General features: G+C 37.9%; 1 protein-coding gene across 12 annotated transcripts in view; it reads left to right on the plus strand.

Annotated features, from left to right (window-relative positions):
• Positions 1-17921, plus strand: part of RIC8B (RIC8 guanine nucleotide exchange factor B) — a 105940-nt gene that overhangs the window by 80828 nt on the left and 7191 nt on the right. For 2 of the 12 annotated variants that reach the window (XM_005606564.4, XM_023631043.2), the window contains one exon: positions 9099-9218. The exons of 1 other annotated variant lie outside the window; for it this stretch is intronic. In XM_005606564.4, coding sequence (XP_005606621.2) covers positions 9099-9218 — 120 coding nt within the window. Of the gene's footprint in view, positions 1-9098; positions 9219-12419; positions 12504-16750; positions 16889-17539; positions 17717-17921 lie in introns of all 12 variants that reach the window. 9 more of the 12 variants (XR_289674.3, XR_002804492.2, XR_289676.3 and 6 more) reach the window with 9 other exon arrangements.

Here is a 17921-nt window from a genome sequence, read left to right on the forward strand (position 1 = left end):
ATCACACTTTCCCCGTTCAGATAGATTAGCATCTTTTTTTCTTACATCTTCCCTCTTTCAAGTGAAACAGTGTAGTGGGATGTTTAATTTGTTAATTTAAAATGCTTATTCAAATGGTCCCTGTAGAAGTGGTGGTGAATAAAGTACTTTGGAAGCGAGACAATCCTTTGTGCTCTGGGGAGTGATCCACAGAGCTCGAACAACTTTTTCCCTAAAAATTGTTATGAAAACTTTTTACCAATCTGGTCAAGCTTGTGAAGTCAGCCTCTGAAAGGATTGCTTACCTCACCAATCAGTGTGCCCAAGATCACAGTCCGCTTTTTTTGTGATGCATTTATTTACAACAGTTGCTAGTGTTGGCAGAAGCAGAGAAATTGCCCTTGATCCAGTTGGCCCTAGTCCCATTGTCAAAAATGTAAGTGGACTTTGAATAACGCACCAAGGTAACCTGTAATCCTTTAGTGGAATCTGAAACCAAGAATTGTATGGAGCTTACACGCGGGCTATGAGAGACAGTTAATATCACAACAATGCTTTTTGTGTCAAAATAAATTTATTTAATGGACTGGAAATGGCTTTCTGCAATTAGCAAACTCAGACAAACTACACTCATAGAATTACATGCCACACAGGTTTTTGGTGTACATCTAGCCATGTTTGTTAAAAGTTTTCAGATAAACTTTGGTCCTGTATCAAAAAGAAACCAAATCTCTAAATTCTAAATTTTATACCCGTTTGTTTTATGCTTCTGAGCATGGAGACCCCTTGACTGTTTAGATGGTATAATACAACTGACTAATACGATTTGTACATCATTCCAAACATCAATTGAAAGATGTGTACCTAATGACATTTGTCTCCTTTTAGATCAGTAGCATTAGGCTGGATATATAGGAGCCTACTGGTCCAAAGAGGTGTCTGTAAAGGGCTGCTGTATAGAGGGGCAGAGGAGGGGATGGCCAAAGTGGGCAGAATTCTAGGATACCTCCTTAGATTCCTAATACCCCACACTAGTTCATAATCACATCCAGAAGCTTTAAACCTTTGTACCAAGCAACTCAGGGGAGTTTCCTTCTGGACTATATTTCTCTCAGCAGTAGCTGTGGCAGCAGCTGTATAGATAGTTGCTTTAGCACAAGGCAAGGGACTTTGTCTTTTGTCAAGGTTTTGTTATGCTGCTTTAAGTCCCATTATAATTGTCTTTACATATCAGGGCTATACAAATGAAAAGATAGCTTTGTTTTTAATATTGCTTGAAGTAAATGAACCAGAAACCAGAACTTGAAGATTTTTCTCTTTGCCTAGTTTGGGCTTTGTTGTTATATTTATGTATAATAGGATTTAACTAGCAATTCTGGGAACTGGAATTTATTTACTATAAGCAGTCATAAAAAACAATCTAAATTCAGATCTTGCAAAGACCAGAATCGAACATGAAATCATTGCCACTTCTGCCATGTACACTGGTTCCAAAAGTTAACCAGCCTTTGTGATATTTGCAGTCATACCAGTTTTGCCCTTTCAAAACTGAGTCTCCTAATTTTTCTTTTGTATTACAATTTGAGTAAACGGCTAGCAAAAGGCCAGATCTGTTAGCTGATCTACTGTTGAGCTTTTCTCGAGGTTTCACTTCCTATAGATTCACAACATAGTTTTCTATATCATTTATGTCAAGAATATCACTCTTAATCCAACAGCCTAACACAGGAAACAGGAAACATTTAAAAAGCAATATAATTTTAAAAAGGCATTTTGGAACTTTTTAAATTGCCTAAGTGCAACTTGGTATTCATGTATGTATGTGTATTCAGTATGTATATTTGTATGGCTGATACATGATAGACACTTAATAAATATTTGATTTGATAAATGAATAAACAAATGACTACAACATTATCCTAGTTCTTTACATTGCTAATAGAATGTAAAAACTTGGATTAAGATGTTTCATAATTTACCCTCTTTCTTTAATGTAGAATCAGTGTTACATTTACATGGTAATTCTCAAATTACTTGAGGCATTTTCAGCCTCGGTCTCCATTAACTGGTGTCTCTTCAAAACGTCTTATATCTGAATTTACCTATAGCAAACTCCAGAAAACACCTAGTTGTTGCATGGCTTCTTTAGTTAATGAAGATTACACATGCAGCTCCATAGCGATGATTTAAGCAAATCATCCAAGGCCTTCTGGCTTATTTCTTAGCAAGTGGCTCACTTATGCCAATAATAATAGCTGCTATTGGGGCCGGCTCCGTGGCCGAGTGGTTAAGTTCGCGCGCTCCGCTGCGGCGGCCCAGGGTTTGGATCCTGGGCGCGGACATGGCACCGCTCATCAGGCCACGTTGAGGCAGCGTCCCACATCCCACAACTAGAAGGACTGGCAACTAAGATATACAACTGTGTACAGGGGGGGTTTGGGGAGATAAAGCAGAAAAAAAATAATAATAGCTGCTATTTATTGAGTGTCTAATATGTGCCAGGTACTTGTTCTAAGAACTTTCCTGATATTATCTCATTTAATCTTCACGGCAACCCTTTGGGATAGGGTTATCCCCATCTTACGGACGAGGAAACCAAAGCTCAGTGACATCAAGTAACTTGTCCAGGGCACACAGTTCATGAGCGGTCAAGTGGCCTGACTCCAGAGCCTGTGTTTTTTGAGAATTTTGTTGTTGCTTTGCCTACCTTAAAAAAACAAATTTTATTGTGGTTTTCCCTTGCCTTATTATTTTGGGGGTAAAATATTTATAACATAAAATAGACAATTTTAAGTGTACAGATCTGTGGCATTACATATATTCACATTGTTGAGCAACCATCACACCATTCCTCTCCAGAACTTTTTCATCTTCCCCCACTGAAACTGTATTCATTCCCCTCTCCCCACAGCCCTTGGTAACCACCATTCTACTTTGTGTCTCTATGAATTTGACTAGGAACCTCATATAAATGGAATCTAAGTACCTCCTGTAAGTAAAATCATATACAGTATTCTTTTGTGCCTGGCTAATTTCACAGAGAATGTCTTTAAGATTCATCCATATTATAGCATATGTCAAAATTGCCTTCCTTTTTAAGGCTGAATAATATTCCCTTGTATGTATATACCACATTTTGTGTATCCACTCATTCCTCAACTGACACTTAGGTTTATTTCCACCTTTTGGCAGTTGTGAATAATGCTGCTGTGAACATAGGTATACAAATATCTATTCAAGTCTCTGTTTTCACTTCTTTTGGGTATATAATCAGAATTGGAATTGCTGGATCATATGGTAGTTTGTTTAATTTTTTTAGAAACTCCATCCCATTTTACATTGCCACCAGCATTGCACAAGGTTTCAGTTTCTCCACAGCCTTGTCAATACTTATTTTCTGTGTTTTTTTTTAATATAATAGCCATCCTAGCAGATGTGAAGTCAGCACTTATGTTTTGACTGCTACTATATTGTTCCTCAAAGCCAGTCAAAGGGAGAGATGTGTGCCCTTTAAATAGTTTTCTCTGTTCTTAGAGCATCTGTTATCTTTCTTTGATGTAACCAAAATAGAAAATAAGAGAAAGAAAATGTATTTTTATAAACCCTAACATCCTTGAAAGCATGAAAGTTCTATTCAGTTCATTTTAACTTACATAAATCTGTCAGGTAATTCTGTCTCTACCTTCATAATACATTCAGAATCTAGTCACTCCTTACTGCCATCACTGCTACCAGTCTAGTCCAATCTAAAATTTTGTCTCTCGCCAGGATCATTTTAAATAGCCTTCTAACTGGTCTTGTTACTTCTACCTTTGTCCCTCTTCAGTCTGTTCTCAACACAGCAGCCAGCATGATCCTTATAAAATATAAGTCAGACAGTATAACTGCTCAGAGCTCTGCAATGGCTAAAAACCAAGTCCTCACAGGAATGTACTTGCACCCTTTCTCCTTGTGCTCTCATCACACTGGTCTCTTCACTGGTTGTCATGCTCCAAACACACTCCTGCCTGGGGCCTTTGCATTGACTCTTCCTTCTGCCTGGAATGCCTGTTCTCCAAACAGCTACATCTTACTCCCTCACCTCCTTCAAGTTGAATATCATCTTCTTAGTGAAGCCTGTTCTGTCCCCTTATTAAAAATAGCAGTGCTCCTACCTTCACCCCTTCACCTCGCACTTCCTTATATTGCTTTTCTTCATAGCACTTATCGCCTTCTAACATACCCTATAATTTACTAATTCATTTAGTCTGTTTTCCCCACTAGAAGATAAGCTTCATAAGGCAAGAAATTTTTGTGTGTTTTCATTCATTGAGATGTCCCCAGAATAGTGCCTGGCACACAGTAGGCATTCAGTAAATTTTGGTTGAATAAATTAATTTTTTGAGTTGTTGAATAAATTTGAGTCAGTCAGCCCTTTCTGAGTGTTAGGCTTCCAAGGCGATTGAGGTTCCTGCCCTTATCACGCTCTATATCTAGTTGGGGAGTGGGAGCCAGGGAATGGAGTTCAAGAACATCAGGATATGGCCAATTTCCACTCTGTTCTTTTTATTGTTTTGTTGGGGGGCAAATATTCTCGGGAGTTTTTCCTGGAGAGACATTTCTAGCTTCATTAACATATAATGTCTCCTTTCCCACCTCACCTGCCCTCTTCTTCCCTGGTCTGGACTCAGGAATACCAAATACCGTGTCCTGAAAACCCTGATGCCTTTCCTAGAGGTTGCAAATTGTCAGCCACAGGCTAGATTTAGCCCACAAGTAGGTTCTGCTTGACTTGCCTGATGTTACATTGGGTTGTTTGGTTTTATGTTTTTATTTTTTGTTTTACATAGTGCTTAAAGTAATTTAATTACTTGTCAAAATTTAGAATTCAGCTATCACAAAAGAAAATTTGGATTTCTAACTTCTTTTGAGACAGTGGAAGTTCTGGTAACATTAGGCCTGCGTTCTCACATGGCAGCCAGTGGATGGAGTTGAGTGGTCATAGTTCCCCTCATACCAGGCCTAAGCTCCTTGGGTTTGACAGCATGTCCTTTTCGTTCTTCTTACTGCCTCGCCCCTGCAGGCTTTGACTCAGTAGCGCCTTCTTTAACCAGAATGCTTTGGGTAAAATTTAATCTACACTTTTAGAGATTGAAGTTAACTTTCATATAGCTCAGGGCTCTTTTTTGTTAAGTGACCTAGTGCTGTTGACATTGGCCTGATGTAACAATTTGAAGAAAGAGCAAAAGTCTGGAAATTTCTCTCAGCTTTTATGCATTCATTTGCTCCTACCTTTTTAGTATGTCTCAATGTCTTCATCTCCAAGCTCATAGCTGCTGTCAGATCATATAATGGCCTTATGCAATACAGAATTCTCTATGCAATACCACAGATAGGAGTTTAGGTACTTCTTGTCACCTAATTGGAAGACAAGATTGGAGTGCGGGGAAGATGTGGGAAGGGAACAGAGACAAGGTAGGAAAAATCATAGTAAATATAAAATTACCCAATAAAATATCCACCATAATTAGTGTACTTAAAGCATCTTAAGACTCAGAGTCTTGGAAAAAATAAAACTGACCCCAGAATTTCAGTGTTAAGACCATGAAACCTGGAAGGTTAAGTCTCAGACTATACCATTTGAGGTTATAAAAGTGGCAAGTGTTTGTTCAACCAAAAATAATTTTATGAAACCTCACATCATTTTGTTAGGGTGACTATCATTTGTTTTCTCTTCCTCTCTGAGTAGTAAACTGCATGAGACTGGTTTGAAGTGGGGAGTAGGAGGGGAGAGAGCATCTAGGTCTGCTTCCTGCCCCCAGCATATTAACGTTTTCCCATAAGAGAGTGGCATAGTTCAGTGCCCCAATTTGTGTTTTCTGTGGTGGTGTTTACATTCTGAGTACAGGGGGAGGAAGAGATGACTTTTTAAAGGAAAAAAAAAAATGAAACCTGAATCCCTGGAGTGACACTGGGGGGGTGGAATGTTTTCCTGTATGGGCAATGGATGGTAAGTTCTTACTCTGTACGAATGAATTTCTGGCTGCTGCTTTTATGCTCAGTAAGCAAAGGATTTTGTGACTTCAATAGCTAATTTCAGAGCAAGCTGTTAAGTCATTTTTAGTAGCAGAGGACTTGAGGTCAGTTATGGAAGATGGACATCATTTACACCAAGCCCTTATAAAGAACCAAGAAAAGAATTTAATGTGCCCTGATTCAGGAATTCATGTCCTGACTTTGTATGCTGCGGTATCCATAATATCACAGAGCTCACCAGTGTGTCCTCCTGACACATTTTTTTCTTTCCTTAAGGCACATGATGGCTTGTGCTAGTGTCATTATATTCTAAAACAGTCTGTGGATCTGATTTTTTAAATCACCCCTTCATTGAACTTGAAGAGAGCAGCTTTTTCTCAAGAGGCAAATGAGCATGATCTACATAATTAATACATCTACCTTCCTTATATTTTCCTCTGAGGCCTGATTTCCTTTGTCTGCTTGGGGAGTGGTATGTGCCTGTAATATAAGTACCTTTACTTATTTATAAGACTAGTTGTTTTTCCAATTTAGCAGGCAGAAGAGAAACTAGTAAAAACATGTCCCATTGTTACATGCCTAAACAAATAATAGATGAGCGGTGGACTTACATTTTCAGTATGGCATCTGGATACATCTTAAAACTCTGTAGTTCTCAGAAGCCTTGTCTGGGTCCTCTTTTGTGACTTTTGGGAAATATGATGACCCCAATTCAGCATTTTTGTTAATGGCCACTAACTAGAGGCCTTTTCTCTTTTTTTATGAGTACTGAAAAAAAGGAGAAGGAATAGTAGCACATAATGAGTGTCTGAAGTAGGCACTCTAGCCCAGTGGTTTTAACCTCATGGTGTATCAGAATCACCAGGAAAACAAAAAAATACTTACAGATTTAGTTGGCCTCAGGTGAGGCCCAAGCCTTTTCTTTAAAGTTTCCTAAGTATTTCTAATGTACAGCCAAGGCTAACAATCACTGATAGCCTGAGGGTTTTCAGGCTGTGGCCCGGAGTTCCTGAAAGTGCCTTCAGGGCTACCTTAAGAGGAAACAAATGAGTGTGGACAAATCGAAGGGTTTAGGCCCCAACTCTCCTTGGCCATCCCTATCCCCTCTTCTGCCTAAGCAGTTCCACTTTTGTCTATTTTATATATCAGCTTTCTGTGTAGATTTCATTTGTTTAAAAAGTGGGGAAGGGAGTCCCTCTGCTTTAAAAAAGTTTTTTAACCATGGCTCTAGACATAGGTCTTAACGCAAGAATGGGAAAACAGATGTTTTAGATCTGGTTTTTGAGGATGGTGAGCACTGAGTCCTTCCACAACAATCCATATGCCATGTAGCCTCTGAGGAATGTAAAAAAAGAAAAGGAAATCTTTTAATAGTAGATAATAGTACCTAGTGACAAAGCTCTTACTCCAAATGAGAAAAGCCCTGGTCATTAAAGAAAGTTAACTTGCCCAAGTAAAAGTCTAAAGCAGGGAGGGCTTGTAAGCTAGCTGCCAGAGGACCTAATTGGTCACAATGTCTTTGTTTTGGCTGGCATGATATTTTTCTCTAGCACTGTTCTCCAGTTTACCCTAGTCCCCAACACTCCTCATTGTTTATACTTGACCAATTCATTCATTTGCTTATCCTGAAGTCTTGGCCCCTGAAAGCATTTGTGTTTGTAGACCCTAGAAAGCAATTTATTAGCAATTTGCTGTTTTCAGGGATATTTCATTTGATCATTAAAAACAAACTGGGGCTGGCCCCGTGGCCGAGTGGTTAAGTTCGCGCGCTCCGCTGCAGGCGGCCCAGTGTTTCATTAGTTCGAATCCTGGGCGCGGACATGGCACTGCTCATCAGACCACGCTGAGGCAGCGTCCCACATGCCACAACTAGAAGAACCCACAATGAAGAATACACAACTATGTACCGGGGGGCTTTGGGGAGAAAAAGGAAAAAATAAAATCTTTAAAAAAAAAAAAAAAACAAAAAAACAAAAACAAACTGACTGTACTTCAAGGGGCCGGCCCCATGGTGTAGTGGTTAAGTCTGGCGTACTCCACTTTGGCAGCCCAGGATCACAGGTTCAGATCCCAGGCATGGACCCACTCCACTCGTCAGCCATGCTGTGGTGGTGACCCACATACAAAATAAAGGAAGATTGGCACAGATATTAGCTCAGGGCTAATCTTCCTCCAGCAAAAAAAAAAAAAAAAAAGGGAAGATTGGCAGTAGATGTTAGTTCCAAGCAAAAAAGAAAACCCAACTGTCTGTACTTGGCTGGTACAAAATGCTATAACCTCCTGTCTGCTTCTCCAGAAAGATGTTTAACTATAGATATTTAGCAGCTATTGAAAGAATTATCTTTTATTTCACGTCCTCAAAAAAAAAATTAGTGTGGCTTTTTTTCTAAGGGGATAGCTTGTTTGGTTTTAGAACTTCATGCAAAGTTTATGGAATGTATTCATTTTAAGTACTTTATTAAATCTATTTCCAAAAAGCCAGATGATACACCTGTCACTTGATAGGCTAGATTTCATTCCTCCTTTTATCTAGGTCAGATCAAATCAAATTAAAATTGTTCCTCTGCTTTATCTTTTATTATTTAAACACTCATTGCCTTCTGTGGTCTCACTAATGGACTAATTTCCTGAAATTATAAATTGGCATGCTTTCATTTTCAGACTCCAGCCTCTCTGTCATCATTTTTCAATTTTTTTGACATATTTGTTTTATGCTGTATCACAAAATGGATTTCTCCTTCTCTGAAATCATTTGCCCCCTTCTAATTAATGAATAAGCTGTGCATCCACGGATATTTATCCTAATGGCACCAATCAAATTTCACATTTTTAAAAAGCAGCACCTTTTTTATTTAAAAAAAAAAGTTGGCAAGTTAGTTTTACTTTTTTAAAAACAATAGCTATCACTCATTTCCCAAAGCAAATTAGTAGGAAAAGTCAATTTTTAAAGAATTCCTATAGCAGTTCTATACCATAAAATTGCTATTATTGCCAATTTTTTGGCTATTATACTCTTTCTTATTATAATTTACAACTTGGACCAGAAAAGTATAGAAAGAGCATAATTTTAAAACATACAGCATAACTTTTTTTTCTTTTTGTAGCATTAATCTTATCACTGGTCATTTAGAGGAACCAATGCCAAACCCCATAGATGAAATGACAGAAGAACAAAAAGAATATGAAGCCATGAAACTTGTCAACATGCTTGATAAACTTTCCAGGTATTGTATTCCCATCCATTTTTTGCTTGGTTTCAAAAATGTTCTATTTCTTTGTCTCTCTCACTGAGAGTTACCATAGAACAGCAACTCTGGAAATCCATGTTGCTCGGAACAGGGTGGCTCAGGCAGCGGTAGTTCCGATCTCTCTTGGCTCCCATGGTTTTCTAGATGTGCCGCTTCTGGATGTGCATTCCTAAACATTTAAACTCTCAAGGCTAGGACAGTAACTACTAGATCACTGTGACATTTAACCAACTAACCTCCCTGTCTTCAAAAAGATGCTGTGAGCTAGGTTCAATGATTTTGCTGCTGCTTGTATTTTTTGTTTTAGTCTGTTTTGGTTTTTGTTCCAAATCATGATGCTTTTTTTTCCTTCATTTTTGGTGTGCAAGTTTGCAATTCTGTCTTTTTGGTTTGCTGCTGAAAACAAGAATTCTAAAATGTCATGCACCCAACAGGAAAAAGTGAAGAGGAATAGCTCAAATGAAGGATTTTCCGAAAGCAGGCACTTGTATTAATTAGGGGTTCTAAAAACAATCTCCCCTCCCCTTCTTGCTTCACACTTCCTTCCCCTCCAAAAATAGCCAGTTTTGAAAATAATTAAATATATACTAATCAGCAACTAGTCATCTTGGAGGAGTTACTAGAAAATATTAATTCCTTTCACACTTGCCTGAAGTGCTCTATTTTCCAGTCATACATTGAGTCACTATCTCCTTTAAGCCATCTTGAGTGAGTGCTTCTGTGTGTTGGTGGCAGCTGCCACTTAAAGATGAATTTCTTCTGCTCATCTCTTTTTTCACAGCTATGTATAGGCTAGCATCCCTCAGTCAAGAGAAGTAGCAACTGGAATGGGAAAGCCAGGAAACCAACCCTTGAGGGAAAAGATGTGACAAAGAAACAAGCAGAGGCTAAGAGCACAGCAAGAAGCTTAGAGTAGAAATGTTCAAAAACAAGAGGCTGACATGGGCAGTGTGACAAGTATGGGTATTTAGACACTTTGCAGAGTCTGAACTTTTTTCAAATGATGCTGGTAATGTGGTAGAAGTTATATAGAAGTAAGTAGCTTCATCATCTACAAAGCTAGTATGACTAGAATTTATGACTTCCAGCTAGTCTTTTTAACTTTTCATCCTTTCCCAAGAAGGTTAGAATTTACAGCTAACTAATTATGCTAAAGACATTTGTTATCTGTTTGCAAATGACGTTCTCCATACCTTTGTATAGAACAGACATGTTCCTTCCCTGAAGGAAGTTGCAAAAAGAGAAAATACTGATAGGGCAAACCTATAGGAGGCAAAATAGCAAGTTCTGAATGAATATATAAAAATAAGATCTGTGCTTGGCTACTTCCAAAAGGATCTGATGTAACTAATACAACACAGTGGTATAAGTATAACAGTTAGGATGAGAACCAACAGAAGCTGGTAGAAGCTGGAAAGGGAGTGTTAACAAGGACCTGAGTGGAGCATATTAGTGTGTTAGGACAGTAAAACAGTTCAGTTGCATAAATTTCATTTTCATAAATTTCATTTCAATAATATGAGTTCTTAGAAGATACCACAGATGCTATTCAACTGGCTCATATACCCTGGATAAATAAACTCCAAGACAGGAAAGTAGGAGATGGGGGAAAGAACTGCCTAAGGTAATGTGGCATAATCTAGGTACTTGACTTACTGAAAGAGACAAGACCACTTCATAAGGCATCCCTGTAACAGGGTCAGAAAACGGTGCTCACTCCTTCTCCTTTTAATCTCTGGGGAATCCACATATTCTCAAAGCTGCCAACAAATAAATACACAAGCGTCAAGTCGGAACTACCCAAGCTTCCAATTGATTTAATCTATGCCTCAAAGAAGATATGTACTTACCCAACAAATGCCCAACTCAATCAAGAAGGTGATACTGATTTTTGCATGTATAAAGCAGAGCAAATATGTCTTGTGGTAACTTTGATGGTACCAATTTTGCTATTAAAATTGAAGCTAAAGACAACTTTGATAACAGTCCTAAATCACATAGACTTTTTGCATGGTGTGGTGGGTTTTTTACATTGTCTGCCTTTGTATGCTTTCTAACATTTGCTCTCACTAATAACAATGACAAAACTGTATGAAGATCAGCAGTGGGCATTCCAAAGCAGGAATGCAAAGAATGAAGCCATTCTTTATGCATCTTACATGTTTGTCTTAAGTTTCTTCTCTCTTTTCACTGTTGTTTTTTGGTTTTTGGTTTTTGTTTTTTTGAGGTAAAAAAGATGCCATAAAACCAAAGTAAACTAAATTCAGTACAATTCAGGGAACATTTATTAAGCAGCTATTCTGTGCAAGGCACTAGGCTAGGAAGATAAAGGAAATTCAGAGGTCAGTGTGACAGTCTGCTTTTGGAAAACTCACATTCTAGTGGAGGAGTGGCTGTAATCTATTCTAGAATATAAGGTAGAAGGAAATAATGACAAAATAAGGTCTATGTTGAACTGTAAGCACCCAGGAAAAGGAGCAGTTCATTCTGTCTGGATGAATCAGGGACTGTTTCATAGGGAAGGTAGCATTTATGCTGATCCTTGAAGTTTAAGAGGTATTTAATAGACAAATGGAAAAATGACCATTCATTCCAGGTAGAGGGAAATTTACTTTATTAAGATAAATTTTTGGCATTCACATACTACATCTTTCTTCCAAAGAGCTCAGGTTGTTTTATCATTATTTGATTAATACAATGTTATGAGATTTATCATTGGAGCAAGGCCCAAAGATTTGCCCTGAACATTTCCAAGCTAATAACTGGTAATAATCCATTCCTTTAACAGTTTACAGAACACTTTCACATACATTCTCTTTCTAGCTTCATAATAAAGTGAGACTAGGAACTTCATTTTCCAGACCTCAAGACTTTTGCTCTGTCCACTGTGCTACTGTGTCTGTCTGGGTCAGTGTTTGCCAGAACACTTCCTAATCATCCTCTTCAGCATTGTGCTACTGGTTAGTTCCCTCAGCTGTCACTCTGAGGACGTTCTACATCCCACCAAGTCTCTATTGTGTTAAGAGTGTACTGTAGCTTTGTCTGATTAACTTTCCTTTTCAAGAATGAAATTATTTTCTCCTGGGCCTGAATTGAAAGGCATGTGAGTAAAGGATAGGGTTGGAGGTGACGTGGCCAGTGAATGGACACTAGACACTTCCTTTTTTCCATCCATAGGAGAGCAGATGTGAAGGACCTGTACCAGGATGGTGGTTAGCAACAGTGGCCCGTGCCAAAGCACTTACCAAAGTGATGACTAAGGTTGGTCATGCCGAGTACTGTTACTGAGCCTGGTGTAGGGTATAGATGTTATTCACTACCATAAACTGTAAAACCACCAATGCAAAAAATTAAAATTACATTTCCATTTTGCCTCCATGCTGGACATAGGCACTGCCTCAAGGAGCTCACCACCTTAGCAGCTGTATCTCAGCTAGATTCCCAAGGACACTGGAGAGATTGGTGCTCAAACATTTTCTTCCCATTGAGTACGAACTGACTTAGTAGTATTCTAAGTGATTTTTTTTCGTATAAGGATTGTATTTGTGACAGATGTAGATAAGGAGATTGGCAGTGGATTTGGAAGTCTCTCTTAAGAATAATCTGAACCCTATACATCCCATCATGTCTAGCTAGTACAGTGCCTTGTTACCCTCTGGGTTCCCCAGTGTGTGATGATGAAATAATGAACACAGCTGATCCCCAAATCTGAAGATCAATTTTTTGCTCCATAAAATGGCCTACATGGTTTAAGACTTTAAAATATACTTTTGTCAGTTCTTTTTCTTGACCAGATGTCATAAAATTCAGGGCTAGAAAGGAACTCCATAAAGCTACTTTGGCCCATGACTGGCTAATTTAAATATTGGGGTGCATAATTCCTTTAATATAGTATAATAATTATATTTATCAAACATAAGCATTAAGGCCTGAGGCATGAGATTATAGAAAGCTTCCTTTGACATTTTTAATGTGAGAGCAGAGGTAGTAAAGGGGATGAAACTTGCCTGCCTTTCCGCCTCCTCTTTCCTTCTCTGAACTGGAAAAAAAGTAAGTCCCTGCAGTTTAAGGGGGAGATTAGGATGGGGATTGTGTGTGGTTGAGCAAGTCCAGTGTGGCTAATGCAACTGCATTCACCTGAGCTGCAGCAGACAACTCATATATAGTATAATGCAGCCTCCTCTAGAACAGGGAAGACAGAATTAATTGACCTAAGCTTAAACTAACCAAGGGAAATAATATTTCAAGTTTCAGCTTTGTTTTGACTTTTCTAATTCCCTTTAGTTCCTTAATTAGAACCAAGACTGATTAATCTTCTACCCAACCCTGACCCTGTCTGTTTAACAAGGTGCATTGCCTTTTTGCTTATATATTCTACTATCAGAATCTTCTAAAATTGACATATATGTAACTAAATAAATAATAGTTGTCTTCCCATTTCTTATCTACTCCTTATCCAATTATTATTATTATTATTATTGCCAGCCATTGTGTAGTATTTGGGACATGGCTTTCTTAATAAATGCAGGTACCAAATATAGGAATAGTTCCCTTTAATCCAAAGATTGTTTTTAAACTTACTAAAGCTGGGACAGATGATTTATGATTCAAAAGTAACAAATACCTAATTTTTTCCTCATAAATAAGTTACTCTGCTTACAAAAATGTTGCCAACTGTGATTACACTCATGTTTATCATCAGTCAAGGAAATGCTTTTCAGGTACATTTCAGAAACATGATCCAATTTTTAAAGCATTGTGAGAACTATTGTAGGTATGAAAGTAAAAAGATGTTGTTTACATCAGAAAATCCTTTGGATACGTGCTGTGCAGTATGGTAACCACCAGCCATATGTGACTCTTGAGCCCTTGAAATGTGGTTAGCCTGAATTAGGATGTTCTAAAAGTGTTAAATACTCACACTTTCAAAGACTGAGTACAAAAAGAGAATGTAAAATATCTCAAATGTTTAATGTGGATTTTACGTTGAAATAATATTTTTGATATATTGGGTTAAACAAAATACATTAAAATTACTTTTCCCTATCTTCTCTTACTTTTTCAATGTGGCTACTAGAACATTTCAGATTACATATATGGCTTACTTTTGTAGCATACATTGTATTTCTATTAGACAGCACTGTTCTACATCATTAAAGTACACTGTAAGGTTGCTTGGAAGTTCAATTAAGGGAACTTGGATCCAGTTATATTATTATACCCATAAAGTGGCCAGGGAGGATTAATTTGAGAAAGTTGATAGTGTATATCTTTATGTTGTAGAGGGCCCTTCCACTGGCTAGACACCTCTAAGAAGGTTGTCACACTACCTTTGTATTGCCTATTGGTAGTCATTGTCCTTTAACTCTGTAGTAGGAACGACTACTTTGAGCTCCTGGTTTGAGCACTAGCTGAAATGGCTTCTGTCTGTTAGAGAAACATCAAGTGAGAATAATCTCCACTGGCTATTTGCTTTCTTAGTTAGCCTCCTCCCTTAACTTTTAAATCGTCCCAATTGGGAAGAGCATGTAAGGACTTCTGTTTCTACTGCCTTATTCAACAGTGTCATTTGGCATGCTGACCTCTTATTAGTATTTACTTTGCTAATTTGGACAACAGGATAGAAAAGTTCTATAGAGGAATTACCAAGAAATATTGAAGAACACCTTCGCCTAAGGATAAAACTGAATTTTATTCTTCTAGCACTATCCCTAACCCCTTTCTCTATTATTTTCTTAACCATGCTCTTTAATGTGAGGTGGGTAGCATACTTTTAGAAGCTTTGCATGTGATCTTCTAACAGAAATGAGAACAATAATAAAAAACTAATATTTATATAGTGCTTTAAAGTTTAAAAAGTGCTTCCATATATATTATCTCCATTGAACATTAAAACAGCCCTCTGAATTAATTAGATAGGGCAAGAGGTATTTTACTGAGGAGGAAATGGGACCAATGATTAAGTGACTGACCCAAGATTATGCATCTGGTTAATGACATAGCCAGGACTCGGTTCTCTGTCTTCAAGACTCCAGATCTTTTGTTATCTTGAAAAATTACTAACAGCTCTCAAAAATGTGTCAGTCTGATAATTTTTAATAAGACATTCTAAATTTTAAATAAATGCAAAGCACAAAGACAGGAAGCATATTTACCTAATGAGAGAATTAAGGTTTGGAGGATATGCATTCCTGCTTTTTTATTCCATAATTGAGCCCTTCTCAAATATCAGGTCAGGTGCTAAATAAATAGCTTACATCAAAAACAAAAACAGCTTTATATGAAGGGAACCAGTAAAACTGCTATGATTTGATGTTAATAATAAGGTCTTTTAATTATTTTGACAAGAGAACGGTTGTAGGTATTCTAAAAAATTCTTACATGGAATGTGATCACATTAAGAAAGCCCAGCTTTAAAAAGGCTTCCCTATGGGACTATGTAAATAACTCCCAATTACCCTTACAAAGTGGAAGGACATGGCGTGGACAATATGCCATATCAATTTGTCTTGGGAACGATGTCTTTAGCCACATACTTTACCTTCCCAATTGTACCCAATCCTAAAGCACAATGATGAGACTGAAGGAAGAATCTCAGAATTATTTTTTGAAAGTTGCAGCCTGACAACCTCAAATTTGCTACAGATAAGCCACTATACCCCTTCTACATACTGGGTTAGTGGCTTAGTGCAAGATCGGTATAACCAGTCAGCACTAAGAAGCCATTAGATGAAAGATATAATGAAAGATGAAGAATCAGGGTTCAAGCCCAAAAAACGCTCTTTCACAGTATGTAACTGAACATGTTAACCAGTGCCAAAGGTTATAATATTATTTCTATAAGAATAAAGGGTTCAGAACACTTACAGAATATAACAAGTTATTGGCAAATCCACTGTACTTCAGTGGATTATGAACTGTTCCAGTGATGCTGAAATTTTGAAATAAGATGCACTGTCAGACTTGGAATTATAGCAAAGATTACAGAGCTTCTTTCTCTGAACTATCACAGGCTCCATTCTAGCAGGCATTTTTGGAAAAGCTCTGTGTTAATTAAAATGCTTTATATACCAATTTCTCATCCTATCTTTCAAATGTGAAAAGGAATTAAATATGAAATGGCTAATTTAATATGTCAGGGTTCTTTTTTCCAAGCCAACCCTACATTAAGAGCAGGAATCCCTGTGCCAAAGAAATGGTTCCCAATTATCCCGTCTTGGGTTTTGTTATACATTGTACAGAAGTCAACAAAACAAGTATGTAACAGAGCCTGCCTAAATAGCAGCCACCCTCATTAAAAACAGAGAATGAAGCAGGGGGTGACTGAAGGAAGCAGTGTCTCATAGGTTCCCCCCTTTTCTTCTTTTCTAATCATAGAACAAAATATGTTACAGAAAAGGCTCGGAACTATTATGCAGTACTCAATTAGAGGGAGGTGAATAGGTCTCTAACATGCTGTTTTATCAAAAGAGCAGACTGGTGTTTGCATGACTGTTGTTTCATTACAGACCCTGTCATTAATTCCATGTGTCAATACTGCCCTGTAGTACACAGAGCAGACAAGAAAGAAGAGCCCTTGAAAACAGGGAATGACTTTTGAGTCGTTATCAAGCTAAGTGGCAAGCGGGAAGCTGAAACTCGTATAGGTAAATTCGAAGGGACTCTTGGGAGATCTGCAAGTGGGAAACAAGAATGCATTTTACCAACTGCTTAATTATGTCCTGTTTTTCAACAAGTACCCTTGAATTGAATGCTTTGTTTGTAGTGCACAAAAACATGTGCTGTGGGCAAGAGTATTCTCTTGCTTCCAGGTCAAGTAAGGTGTTTTATACACATACACATCTGGCCTATTCTATGATGTGCGATTGGGTATGTTGCTATCTGAGCCCCAATATTGCACTGTCATTTCTGGGGGGAAGAGTTACATAGGAACCAGAAGCCCTAAAAAGTGGAACCTTCTTCACTAAGGTTCTGAAAAGTTATATAAGCCCAGGCATCCCAGAGGACCATACTTAACAGGGAAATGGTGGCTCAGGAAAATGTTAAAATGTATGTGGAAAACAAAAAAAAACAGACCAGAAAATTTAAAATATGGTATAAATCCCATAATCTCCCACCCCTGAATCTTAAAGTACTTTTTGGTTTCCATTAGCAGTCCTAAGGGTTAGGCTGGGGCAAAATAGGATTTCCTTTCTTGGACGTGCTTTATCTGTGTCCTCGTGCCTGGCCAAGCCCTTAGAGATTATGATTCCTTATCGTTTAGTAAGATCAAATTTCTAAATGATGTTTCGTTCCAGTTGAACATTCTTGGAGGCTTATCTCTTCCCTGGCCAGATGCCTGATCAGATGAGAAGCCCGCCATGATACTGTCACAGTGCCTAGAATGGGCTCTTTATCCAGTAGACATCACTGTACTTTTTGATGATAACGAGGGCAGTCTTAACTTATGTTAAGGCCTGTATATAGCATTGAAGGTAAGTATGAAGGAGTTGTTGCTATGTGAATATCTTAATCCTGATGCACATTTCAATATAGTATCTCCATTTAACCATGATGTACATATATCTGACACCTAGCCATCCTTTTTAGGTGGGACCTTCATAATTTAGGACCAGTAACTCTTCATGAAATGGCCTATTTATTGAGGGCCATGATTGAATTTAGATCCTTCCTTGTAAC

The sequence above is a fragment of the Equus caballus genome, chromosome 28, assembly GCF_041296265.1.
Source record: "Equus caballus isolate H_3958 breed thoroughbred chromosome 28, TB-T2T, whole genome shotgun sequence".
NCBI classification, from domain to species: domain Eukaryota; kingdom Metazoa; phylum Chordata; class Mammalia; order Perissodactyla; family Equidae; genus Equus; species Equus caballus.